Genomic DNA, 11,612 nt, shown 5'->3' on the forward strand with positions numbered 1-11,612 from the left:
TACGTACATACACGGTGCAGCGGAATAATGGGATGAAGACGATATACCAGAGTCCCGTTGTGATAATGGGTATAATCCCCCAAAGCAGCAAAGCCAAATACGAAGAAACTGCATCTAGTAAAAAAAGTTGGGCTTGTTAGTTATATTTGCAAAAGATACGGTCCATGATGACCGACCGACAATGAACGCTTCGCACTTGGTTGAATTGACTACTGCAGAAAGAATCTTCGTCATGTTTAAAGTCTGCTCACTGAGCGAGACGGAAGGAAGGAAGGAAGGAAGAAAAAGAGCTAAAGTTTTGTTGCAAATGCTTAAGATGAACCCCGAAGAGTGAGGTTGATGACGGGCGATGATGCTGATTGTGATAATTTTTGCTCTTTTGCACAGTAAGTAATCAGCACCTTAGCCAAGACGAAGAAGAAAACGGAGAGCCAGGAGATTTAGCCGGAAGTGGTCCTGTCTTCATCTTTACACACTTAGATTTACTTTTTGTTGGTGAACTGATTAGCAAACGTGGCTGATTTTTGAAAATGTGCAGGTTTCCGGAATATTAGAAACGTTGTTTCCATTCATGAATGATGTACTAGTTGTACCACAAAAATTTGCAGATTTTAAGCATTATAGTGTTTACTATTGAGACCATGTCAAACCATAACTTTGCTACTTTTGCGTTCACGGTGATAAGTGTCATTAGTCTGGGCGTCGGGGGAGTGGGTGGCACGGCCATCACGATAAACGGAGGAGATAATGACAACACCACAAAAGCAAGTTCGGAAATAATAGGTTCCAGGTGAGACGGATCGATAATTATTCTTCGTATTTCTTGGAAAGAGAATGCCAATTTTATAATTTCCCTTTCTTTCAGCGTGGTAACGTCTGTCTCTGTGCTTCTTGGCAGTGGAAGTTCTCCTTCGGATCCTCCAAACGACCAAACATCGGCGTCCATTCCACGGGACGACGCAACCGTCGAGAAGACTCAGCCCGTCATCCTCACAATTAACTCCATCCCAGTCCCCACAACGTTCACGTCCAACAGCCTCATCCGGTCCCTGTCCCCCACAGATGCTCAACATCATCACTCGTCGTCTCAAATCATAATTCGAAACAAGGCTCATCGGAAGGAGGAAGGCGTTCAAAATGTGATTCAAACACTGAAAACAATTGTGCAGGAGGAACAGCAAAAACATGATTCATCGGTAATAAAAATAACATACATATCGTTCTTTTTCACCATTTAGTATTTTCATAACCTGGACTTCGAAATTAATATGAGCTTGTTCCTTGAATAGCCACCTCCACCCGCTACAACTTCGAACAGTGTTTCAGTCCAGCCTGTTGATGAGAGTCCACCCACAACCGTGTTGGTCACCTCACCTCAAAATAAGTTTGTTCCTGGATCCAGCCTTTCTGGAGAAGATGACGACGAAATGGAGTCCACCGGAGGCACCAGCCCCAGCGACCCTGGCCCCCACACCACCGATGCTATTGATGATTTTGCTAAGCACGTTGTCAGCATCAGTGCAATGCCGGAAGAGCAGGAAAGTGAGAATGATACTGCAACTTCTGCAGAGGTAAGAATTTGGGGCAACTCTAGAAATGTGCCTACTTACATGAGAGCACTGAATTGCATGCGCATAATACGTACTACTTATATTTATGGCTGAGTAATAGGTGCATGACGCAATTCATAAAATCTCTGGAGCAATTTTGTCCGTGGATGGAGATGAGAAAGAGAAGCCGATTGAGAACATTGTCACCGATGTTCTGAGCTCCATTAATACAGCGAGAAATAGTTCAGCGGATGGATCACCTTCGAGCAGTGAACAACCAAGTAATCCTTCGTCACCAACGACGTCCACAACTACCACGACCACGGTTAGAACTACCACAACTACTACGAAGAGACCAACATCCACCACAAAGAGGACTTCTGCATCGTCAGGAGGAAATAAAAAGGCCCAGAAAACCACACCTGCAAAAAAGCCGTCAAGAAATCAGCCTTCACAGAATCAAAATCAGAACAAATTAAAAACTGAACTGCAGTCGACAACCTCACCTGCGAGCACAATCAGCAGCAATCGTGTTAATCCACATCGCACGAATACACAAAAATTGGAGCTCCCCATGATCATCATGTTGGACAACGACAAACCATTCCCAGTTCGAAACAAGAAACCAGACATGACGGAGGCGATGCCTGAAACGACAGAATTTAGACTCCCGGGTAATTTGCACCTCATTACTTAATTACTTGTTATGCAGTAGTTATACAATTAGTTATGATAAGGATCAAACAGTAAAAAAAATGGAGAAGCAGAGAACTAACGTTGTGGTTGTAATAGGAATTCCCATTGATGATAACCCTTACACCAATGCTGATGATGAAAGCATGGATGACGAGACTGGAAACAGTTGGCAGGCCGCCCCAGGTGCAACGATTTCTCAGCATGACGAAGCTGAAGCGGCGGATGACCAAGCCCAGGTGCCCATCGAATATACGACACTCCGTGCGTACGTTACTCCGCCCACGAAAGGTCCGGAGAAGGATCACTACTGGCAGGCAAAACGCCCAGGAAATGAGAGCACGAGCGGCACTCGTCCAAACGAGTTTTATGATGACGAAATCTTCGGGTATGATCCGTACCAAACATTTTTCCACGGAGTATACGTCCCTGTTGTCGAGGTTGGCACCCTTGCCGAGATTCAGCAGGAACAAGACGACTCATCTGATGAGGACGAGTTCAGGGACCCTCCACCTCGTCGTCGAACTACTCCTCGACCTGCACGGCGACCTGCTTCCCCGGTTGGTGGCAGTCGACCTCACTCGAAGCATGGAAAACCAGGAGCCACCAAGACAAAAAAACCTATGCCAACTCTTCCAGACCACCTTCATCGCCCAAGACCCTCCCATTTACAATATCAACATGGGTAAAGCCATCTATTAATCGCAATCTTGCTGTCTCCAATAGTCTCAACTGCCAAACCTGCTAATTAACTTCGTTAACTATGTTTTTCGTTAATTGTGATTTACAGCGCTGCAGACGACACGGATCCCGAAACAGGCCTTCTTAACGCTCATTACAAACATCCTGGTCACGGATACGGTCCAGATCGGACAGGACCTGAAGGAGATGATTTCATTGCACCAGACAAACTCTCGCTTCAGTCCCGACCAGCCCTTCCCACACAAGTCCGTAAAAACTTTACCGACTTTCATGACCACCACATTCAACATCAGCACGGAATTGGAGGAGCAGGGCATGCCGGGCATGGAGGAGGAGGAGCCCATGGTCACGACCACGATCATCTTCACCACCACCTCGCAGAACAGGCAGCGTCTGAAAAGAGACCCAATTTTGGACCAGCTCCAAAAGGAAACCCTGGACTGGAGGCCACGCTCACTTCTCTTGACGAGGAGAAACGACTCTTTGTCGACATCAATAACCGATTAGCCTATCGCCTCCTGACCTCTCTTACAAATCCAGTTTCACATTCGACTACTCAATATGGAAACATGGTCATCAGCCCGTTCACGATTATTTCCTCGTTGGGTATGCTGTTCCTGGGATCGAGGGGACACACTGCTGCACAAATTGATACTCTACTTCAGATGGACGACGTGTTGACTTTCAACCCGCATATGATGTACCACAATGTCACTGAGGCGTTTATCTCGCAACCTAACACGGCCGCAGGTACAGAATGATTATTTTTATTGGCTCTGAAATGTTACCATTTGTATTTTCTTGCAGCGATTATTAGACTCCTTGTGACGGATAAGGTACACATATACATTATAAATGCATAATATTTATTGTGTGACAACACATGATGACACAACACATACATCACCTAATTTGGTAATTGTAGGAGAAGGGAGATGTTCTCGAATTTTATAAAACTCGAGTCCAGCATTTTTACGAAGCACGAGTGGAAGAAGTTGATTACAAGTTTGCAGGCAAGACTTTAAATAATTTGTAAAGGGGAGCGGCCAAAAGTGTAGTGACGCGTGATGAAAATTTAGTTTGTCAACTTTTACAGGACATCTGGCCCAAAGTATAATCAACCAAATGATCCGAGCCCAAATTCAGAGACATTCGTATGAAATGCTAAATTACAGCTTGCCATTGTTGGGGCCCATGAGCATGTTGACCGCAGCATTTTTCGATGTAGATACAAGTTTTTAATGACACGTGTGGGAAATGATAATCGAATCTATTATTAATTATTTAATTGTTAATTTTGATCAGGGTCAATTTGCCGGAGCCCGAGATGCTTCGGTTGACTCTATGAATTTCATTCACTTGGCTTCACTCACTCCAAACCAAGGTCCATCTGCCCGTCGCCTATTCCAGGTTCCAGCATTTGCCCTGAAAGGACGATTTCGTGCCACTTTCGACAAGGACCTCGACGCCACGGCGGTGGAACTCCCCTACACCTCGCGAGACCTCAGCCTCATCCTCGTCATGCCCGGAAAACCAGGCGAGTTTGCGTTCGGGGGTGTGACCTCGCTCAAGTCAAGACTCAATTTGGAAGCTTGGACAAAGTAAGCACATACGCAAGCTTGCAAAGAAATGCAACTTTGACATACAGATTTTATGTATGTACATGCATGTATATATGTTTTATCATTATTTGTTTTATAGACTCATGAGAGGCTTCTATGCTCGCGACTCGTTTAAAGTGATTGTCCCCCGATTCAGGCACCAGTCCTCAGTCAATATCTCCCATACATTGGGTCGACTTGGCCTCACGGACATGTTTGAACCCACCTTGGCAAAGTTTAAGGGTATAAATGGTCTAGCTGATCTCTACCTGGATAAAAACATGATGCACTTTTCGGAATTTGGCACTTGGGAAAAATTGTCGGATACATTAACTGAAAACAACAACCGCAATTTGGATCGGAATTTAGACCTTATCAGAATTCTTAGACCACACGTTCGCGAACATTACGGCAACTATGGGGAGCCGATGTCGGTCAACGAGTGGTTCAAAACTCGCAACAATAACCAGCAAGGCCAACAGAGAAGCCAAAATGATCACGGAGGATCTCATACCCCGATGCCAGATGATGTCAGTCGCCTCAGGTTTGAATTGGAACGGCTCAAACGCAGGCATCCCGTGCAACACGAAGCTTCGACAACACACACGACGGAACACAACCAAGACCGAAGTTGGTACGCCAACAATCCTCATCCATTCCCCTCATACGCACAAGTAAGTCAACGAAACAAATAAGCAAAACAGCAAAAATTCAAAAGGGGGGGCATGATGTTGTCAGCTTAATTGCATTCGTTTGGGTGATAATTTTTAGGTTCGAGGCCCATCTGTGGAATTCAGACCGAGGACGCTGCGTGCGGGTATTCGAACTCAGCGATCCAACTCGAAGACTTACCACCACTTCCGCCAGGAGGAGGAGACCACGAACTCGAATGACCAGGAAACCGTTCTTCGCTTCGAGCGACCATTCCTCTACGTCTTGAGACACAACCCCACAGGAATTATCCTAATGACTGGTCAGTACACAGAACCCTTGACGGATCTGGCCGAGTGAGATATACGTCGCTCAACAATATTTTAAGAAATAAGAAATAATAGAATAGTTTATTTTATTAGTGTCTGAAAAAATGAGTGAATCTGTTGTACAAATGTCCAGTTGGGTGGGGTTGGTTATTTTGTAGTGGTACCATTTTATACTCAATTACGTGATACATGTTGTTTGTGCATGAATCATTAAGAATATATTTATCTATTTGTTGTGAGAGCAAGGGGTTATTTTAAACATATTGTGTAATTAAATTGAACGTGTGTTATATATCAGGGTATATTTGTGTAATTCATTAAAAGGCGTTATTGAAATATCTTTAATCGTTTGATTCTTAACTAGTGCATGTGCATATTTGTTACATGATATTTAGAATTGAACTGATTGTGAGTTTAAAGATTGTTCATATTTGAAATTGTGAGCCAAACATGCAAAGTCCACTCTGTAGAAATAGTCGCCATAATTCTACAACTTTTGTATGAAATAGTATTTATGTGGTTGGTTGTTTTGCTGACCTGAAGTAAGCATTAATATTATCGGTTTATTAGTTGACCATCTTTGCATGTCACTCATCCTCAGTTCATGCATGCATGCTACTCAAATTCAATCAATCAAGTAAACTTTAGACTTACCGAACTATGATCCTGGTTATGAAGGTCCTAATCCTATTTTAAGTGCGGATTAAACGCTCGCTTATCTGCTATTTATTTATAGTTTGCGTGAGCTTGCATATCTATATGTACGGTAATATGGTAAGCACGAGTAGTTTCCTCGGACATTGAACGTATTTTTTTGGCTAACCTTAATTCTTATTTGCAATATGCCATTATTACTATTACTAATGTGAGAAAATATGCGGTATAAGATTATATGCTCTATAATTTCCAAATATAATGATGAAATAGACCACAGAAAATACTTACTTTTAATGAGTTTCAGGATCCATAATGATCAATCAAATCGAACATACCACATCAATGATAAAAATTATGCTCATTACAATAAGTGAATTATCTTTCCCATCATATACTTACGGAATATCTATGTATGCATGCATAAGGAAGTGCAATCGCTGGTCTTATATGCAACAAGCAAGAAAGATCACCAGAAAAAAAGCACATTAGAATGTCGTTTTAGTCGTATTAAGTACCATTTATTAAAAAATGGTTGCACAATTAATGTCTTGATCATTATTAGTTTAGTAGTAACCCAAATAATTATTTCACACTGTGCTTCAGTGTGTTTAGACATACCTCGCCGTTCTAACGCTTTAAACAGGATTGGCTACGACGATCGGACCATCTTGGTGAAAACTAGAATTGTCTACAAATTGCGAATATTTTTTAGTAATGTCAGTCAAAGTCCTAATTAGAAGAAGCAAAGTAGGTGGTTTGCAGTGCGCAATATAACGCTGTCTGTGTGGCAAATAAAATATTTTGCATGTTACATTTTTTGCTCAACTCCATTGAACCCGACATTATTATAGAGAAGACGAGTCCACCACCACCAACAACCAACTGTCAGAGTTTGTGTTTGTTTTCGTGTTTCCAGGTCTCTTCCGGTTCTCGTACCCGGCAGCTGGGTGTTTCGTTTCTAATAGTGTAATTTGAACCTGCGACCCAACACCTCCGAATAAAGTGTGACTCATTCCATTGCTCATCCTCATTTTAAATAAAAGGTAAGATCAATAACTATTTCATCAAAAAATTGTACCTGTTGGAATTAGTAGATGGTAAATGTACATTTTAGTTATGTGATGCTTTTCAGAAATATATTATCATGACCTCCATGAGTAGAATGATTCGCCAGATTGTCGATATGCGTACGGTTCACCTGAGTAAAGTTCAAGGTCTGAGGGGCTTACTAAGTGTGCAGTCAGGAAGGATTTCTGTTACCACTGGTGTAGGTGTAAAATAATCTTACTAAGATTATAAGTTGAAAACTAATTGGTATTTGACAAGGACATGTCGATTGGATATTATTTTTAGGTTCCAGCAACATGGGGGTTTACAAGGACCTACTGCTCAAAACCCTATTCTACAGAGGCAGCTGTAAAGATGGAAACTTCAGCCGACCCACCCACTGACGCTCATGACCTGCGTGGTTTGGGCATGCGACGAGAGAAGATTGAGGTTGATGGAATCCAATTGAATTGGGATCAAGCTGGAGATGGTGACCATGTTGTTCTTTTGCTTCCGGGAATCATAGGTTTTAATCAATATTTCTAACCTGTTCAAATGGACAACCTCTTCTTTGTTCATTTTTAACAAGAATAATGGGAAATGATTTGAAATAGGTTGCATCAAACATGACTTTGTGCCCATTTTTAAGAAAATGAACAAGGACAAATTTACGTTAGTATCATGGGATCCTCCAGGTAACTGCGACTAACTTAATCACCCTAATAACCTAGATCAATAAAATAAATCTCGATATCCTTATAAGGATATGGTTACAGTCGGCCACCACAGCGTGATTTTACTGGGATCCCTTATCGAAGAGATGGACACTTGGTGGTCAAACTGATGGAGGTTATTAGCTAATAGATACATCAGGACTACTGGCATTCAATATAGTTCATGTTTATATTTCTGTATGATAGAAATTAGGTCACAAATCGTTTTCGGCTCTTGGATGGTCGAATGGTGGAGTGACAGGTAAGTCTAATCCTCACTCTTTTTAGACAATCACGCGAAATATCATAAGTTGTACCTATGAATACGGGTGATAGACACATTTAAATAATTTCAGCTGGTCATATCGCAGCCGACTACCCTGATCACGTCCGAAATATTGTGACATGGGGGGCGCATGCTTTTGCTGACGAACGATGTGTAATGTTCACCAAATGTCCGTGAACCGTACCTGGGGGGCAAAATGAGCCCTTAACATCATTCTTAAGAAATTATTTTTATGCCTGTGTCCCAGGCAGGCTACTTACTATTTATTTTGCTTCCAGTTATGGGGGATTTGGATGCGTGGTCTCCTAAAATGTTGGAACCAGTTCTAGCCCTTTATGGCAGAGAGTACTTGGTTAAGATGATGGCCGACTGGCATAAAGGCATTTTACATATACAAATCTTAAGACCGAAAAAATCAGTTAATCACTTATTTTTAAATAGGTGTGCACGATTTTTACCATAATAAAGAAGATCAAGTCTTCAAGGATGGATTACCAAAGATCAAATGTCCTGCGCTCATCCTTCATGGAGAAGATGATCCTGTTTTAGGCGAGGATCATGCAGAATATCTGCGAGATAACATCAAAAACTCAAGGTGATTTAAATTCTCAATTATGTAAACACTTTCCTCGTCAGAATATCTGACTATTTTTACTGTTATTTTAGGATGGTTATCATGCCTAATGCGAAGCACAATCTGCATCTTAAGTTCACGGATGAATTTGTCAATTTGGTGGAAAATTTTTTGTTGGAAGGTGACGAACCCAAACAGTGAAACTTGACCAAATACTTACAACAAAATCAGAATCTCTTATTCAACTTGACAAAACCGGACCATTATCATATCTGTAAATACATACATTATCTCTGCAATTGCACTCTACTTCAGTCTCAACCAAAGAGTCTCACTCCCATTCATACGATACCGGACACATTTCACACATTATTTATAAATTAATATTTGCTGACCCCGACAGTATTATCATATTATGCTTTATTCATGAAAGTTCCTGTAATGCCATTCCACAAGTCTGGTGAATACCATAAGTATGCATTTGTGATTATAGCTTTTGTGATTTATTTACGGCAGAAGTAATAAATATCCACTTTGACAACATTTTGTTTACACACTCACCGTGTAAATAACTAACTTGTGCTTTATCATGGTATATGTATATAAATATGATGATCAGGAGAATTAAACATATAAGGGAACTAAATACTCTTGTTGATTGATATATAAAAGGATTTATTTATAATATTCACAAATATTGTACAATTTTGTATATATTCTCTCTAGTATTCTGAAAAAAATAGTCAACAATATTTCATACTGACATTTTGAATGAGACAAATATACCAACCATGCATAGGGTACCAATAACAAAAATTTCTATAATTTGGCCTGGTGTAGGTTGTATCATGCGTTTTCTAATATAACATATGTGGATTCTATATTATACAAACGACTATAATTATCACAGATATGGAGAGATCAAATTTGCTGAGAAACATTCAGTCGGCGTGTTCATGTGCCTGAAGCTCTGCTTCTCTCCAAGTCGCACTAACAAATTCGACGAATCTCCACCAAATCGCAGATTTCGTGATGTAACGTGCGCACGTTACGAGAAGGAATATCCAGGCCAGCAAGAGATACAAATCCTTTGCACGTTCCGGCAATGAGGGCAAGGGGCCTTCGAAATCCTTGGCTGTCACATTCATCCTCTCCTCATGCTTCAAATCTAGGTATTAACAGATCCAAAATATAGTGTTAAGTATGATGAGTGTACGTCAAGAATGATGTACAATAGTCAAGACCAACCTGTAAAGTACTCAATGAACTCTGAGAACTTGTTGAGTGTAAACTGAGAATCGTTGAACTTGGCAATAAGTTTTCCATTTTGAAACAAGACGACAGTTGGAACGCCAAGAATTCCAAAGTACGTGGAAACTGTTTTCTGTTTTTGAACATCAATCGCTACCACACGAAGAGGAGGGTAAGCTCTGGGCAGTGCATTGAAATGAGGTGCAGCTTTGGCGCAAAAGGGACACCAGGATGTAAAAAAGAGAACGAGTGTACAATTTCCAGGAGTGGACTTGCTCCTCACGGCTGGATTTTGATACAGTACGTCATTCATCAAATATGTCACGTTGACCAGCTGAAATCCAAATCCATCCACCCCAACAAATTTAATTAGGATACACAAGAATATGGGTAGTCTACAACAGCACTACTTTATGAATCACTGACCTCAACTGTTTTGTTTACTATTCCCAAAGGATGGGGTGGTGCAGTGCCTACAACTTCATCTCCCACACCCACATCCGAACCTGAACTTGTTTCTTCCGACGGAACAGCATCATTTTCTGATTCATTTATTTCCGTTGCCGCAGCTGACACCTCTTCTTCTTCGACAATAGGTTCTGCTAGTATTTCCTCTTCAAGTGGTGGTACGCTGTTGCTCCTGAAACAGATACACATTATATATAATAAGAACATGTATACAGTTAATCAGAAACAACCCCTCCTAGCAGTCTAAGTGAAACGAAATATCTAGTAAATAGCAATCATGTCGTACACAGTGTCATTATTCGATGCCTCGTCGTCATCTATAGTTTCAGGATATGAGTAAATTTTCCTATAGTCCCAACAAGCCACCTAAAATCAGAAATGTCATCATTATCAGCTCAACCATTTGCATTTTCCCAGTGGATTCATGAATCTATCCATCCACACCTGAACTTTAACGGGTTTTGCCGTGACATCCTGTTTCTCGTCAGTCGACGACGCAGTGCTATTCGGTGGATCTGACGCCGAGGCGTTTATAGTGACAACATTTTCTTTTTCCTCGTACACTGTGGCGACGGCAGTTGGAATTACATCCACCACATCGTCCACAACTCCTCCCACACCTGCCGCAACCTCCTCGTCCTCGTCACACTAACATAATAAATAAACACGGAAATTATACAGAAGTTCAGCTTCAGATAATCTGCAGCACTCAAAATAATTGACATTCACACTTCACGCTTTATAAATTATACTATTCAACAGTACATAAATACAACTAACCTGTACATGAATTGAAATGAGCACCACTCCCATCGCGAGCAGTAATTTTTTGGCCAGCATTGTCAGAATTACAAATTTAAGCAACAATACACTGTATTATTTGAACGTATTATTTTGTTTTTGAATAATATATACGTAAATTGAAAACAACCTAATTCGTGTTAAGGATTCTTTACTTTACTGCTTATCTTAAATCTGACGATTAACAATTAATATTCGTGCATCTGTTCTACAAATAATTTGTTATGTTCAGGGAAAAATTGACTATAGAAATTGCAAATGCACAAACGGACTGCTGGGTGCGCAGATT

General features: G+C 41.0%; 3 protein-coding genes across 3 annotated transcripts; 2 read left to right on the forward strand and 1 right to left on the reverse strand.

Annotated features, from left to right (window-relative positions):
• Positions 1-380: 380 nt before the first annotated feature.
• On the forward strand, positions 381-5,871 carry LOC110863408. The gene is made up of 12 exons (XM_022112707.2): positions 381-790; positions 866-1,196; positions 1,290-1,571; positions 1,672-2,224; positions 2,343-2,928; positions 3,034-3,695; positions 3,753-3,781; positions 3,871-3,958; positions 4,042-4,169; positions 4,251-4,546; positions 4,647-5,220; positions 5,318-5,871. Exons 1-12 carry the CDS (start codon positions 642-644, stop codon positions 5,555-5,557), a joined length of 3,918 nt encoding a protein of 1,305 aa, XP_021968399.1. The 5' UTR covers positions 381-641; the 3' UTR covers positions 5,558-5,871.
• A 903-nt stretch (positions 5,872-6,774) lies between these two features.
• LOC110863028 (valacyclovir hydrolase) lies at positions 6,775-9,346 on the forward strand. Its single transcript, XM_022112236.2, has 10 exons — positions 6,775-7,226; positions 7,316-7,450; positions 7,537-7,756; positions 7,845-7,925; positions 7,994-8,079; positions 8,151-8,205; positions 8,300-8,398; positions 8,508-8,609; positions 8,671-8,824; positions 8,896-9,346. The coding sequence occupies exons 2-10, from the start codon at positions 7,328-7,330 to the stop codon at positions 9,002-9,004; spliced, it is 1,029 nt and encodes a 342-aa protein (XP_021967928.1). The 5' UTR covers positions 6,775-7,226; positions 7,316-7,327; the 3' UTR covers positions 9,005-9,346.
• Positions 9,347-9,457: 111 nt separating this feature from the next.
• LOC110863027 (thioredoxin domain-containing protein 15) lies at positions 9,458-11,595 on the reverse strand. Its single transcript, XM_022112235.2, has 6 exons — positions 11,303-11,595; positions 10,967-11,170; positions 10,809-10,888; positions 10,481-10,694; positions 10,052-10,388; positions 9,458-9,971 (listed from the first exon to the last, which is right to left on the reverse strand). The coding sequence occupies exons 1-6, from the start codon at positions 11,360-11,362 to the stop codon at positions 9,745-9,747; spliced, it is 1,122 nt and encodes a 373-aa protein (XP_021967927.1). The 5' UTR covers positions 11,363-11,595; the 3' UTR covers positions 9,458-9,744.
• Between the last annotated feature and the right edge of the window lie 17 nt (positions 11,596-11,612).

The sequence above is a fragment of the Folsomia candida genome, unplaced genomic scaffold (assembly GCF_002217175.1).
Source record: "Folsomia candida strain VU population unplaced genomic scaffold, ASM221717v1 Fcan01_Sc001, whole genome shotgun sequence".
NCBI lineage: Eukaryota > Metazoa > Arthropoda > Collembola > Entomobryomorpha > Isotomidae > Folsomia > Folsomia candida.

What these genes read in the sequence shown, in the direction of transcription:
- LOC110863408 (XM_022112707.2), top strand. Translation starts at nt 642, where the DNA reads ATGTCAAACCATAACTTTGCTACTTTTGCGTTCACGGTGATAAGTGTC. An exon ending in GACAGAATTTAGACTCCCGG is followed by an intron (nt 2,225 to 2,342) that starts GTAATTTGCACC and finishes TGGTTGTAATAG; the next exon opens with GAATTCCCATTGATGATAAC. An exon ending in TGACCGCAGCATTTTTCGAT is followed by an intron (nt 4,170 to 4,250) that starts GTAGATACAAGT and finishes AATTTTGATCAG; the next exon opens with GGTCAATTTGCCGGAGCCCG.
- LOC110863028 (XM_022112236.2), top strand. Translation starts at nt 7,328, where the DNA reads ATGACCTCCATGAGTAGAATGATTCGCCAGATTGTCGATATGCGTACG. An exon ending in ATGTGTAATGTTCACCAAAT is followed by an intron (nt 8,399 to 8,507) that starts GTCCGTGAACCG and finishes TTTTGCTTCCAG; the next exon opens with TTATGGGGGATTTGGATGCG. An exon ending in GATGGCCGACTGGCATAAAG is followed by an intron (nt 8,610 to 8,670) that starts GCATTTTACATA and finishes ATTTTTAAATAG; the next exon opens with GTGTGCACGATTTTTACCAT.
- LOC110863027 (XM_022112235.2), bottom strand. Translation starts at nt 11,362, where the DNA reads ATGCTGGCCAAAAAATTACTGCTCGCGATGGGAGTGGTGCTCATTTCA. An exon ending in GCATCGAATAATGACACTGT is followed by an intron (nt 10,695 to 10,808) that starts GTACGACATGAT and finishes TATCTGTTTCAG; the next exon opens with GAGCAACAGCGTACCACCAC. An exon ending in GTTCATTGAGTACTTTACAG is followed by an intron (nt 9,972 to 10,051) that starts GTTGGTCTTGAC and finishes GTTAATACCTAG; the next exon opens with ATTTGAAGCATGAGGAGAGG.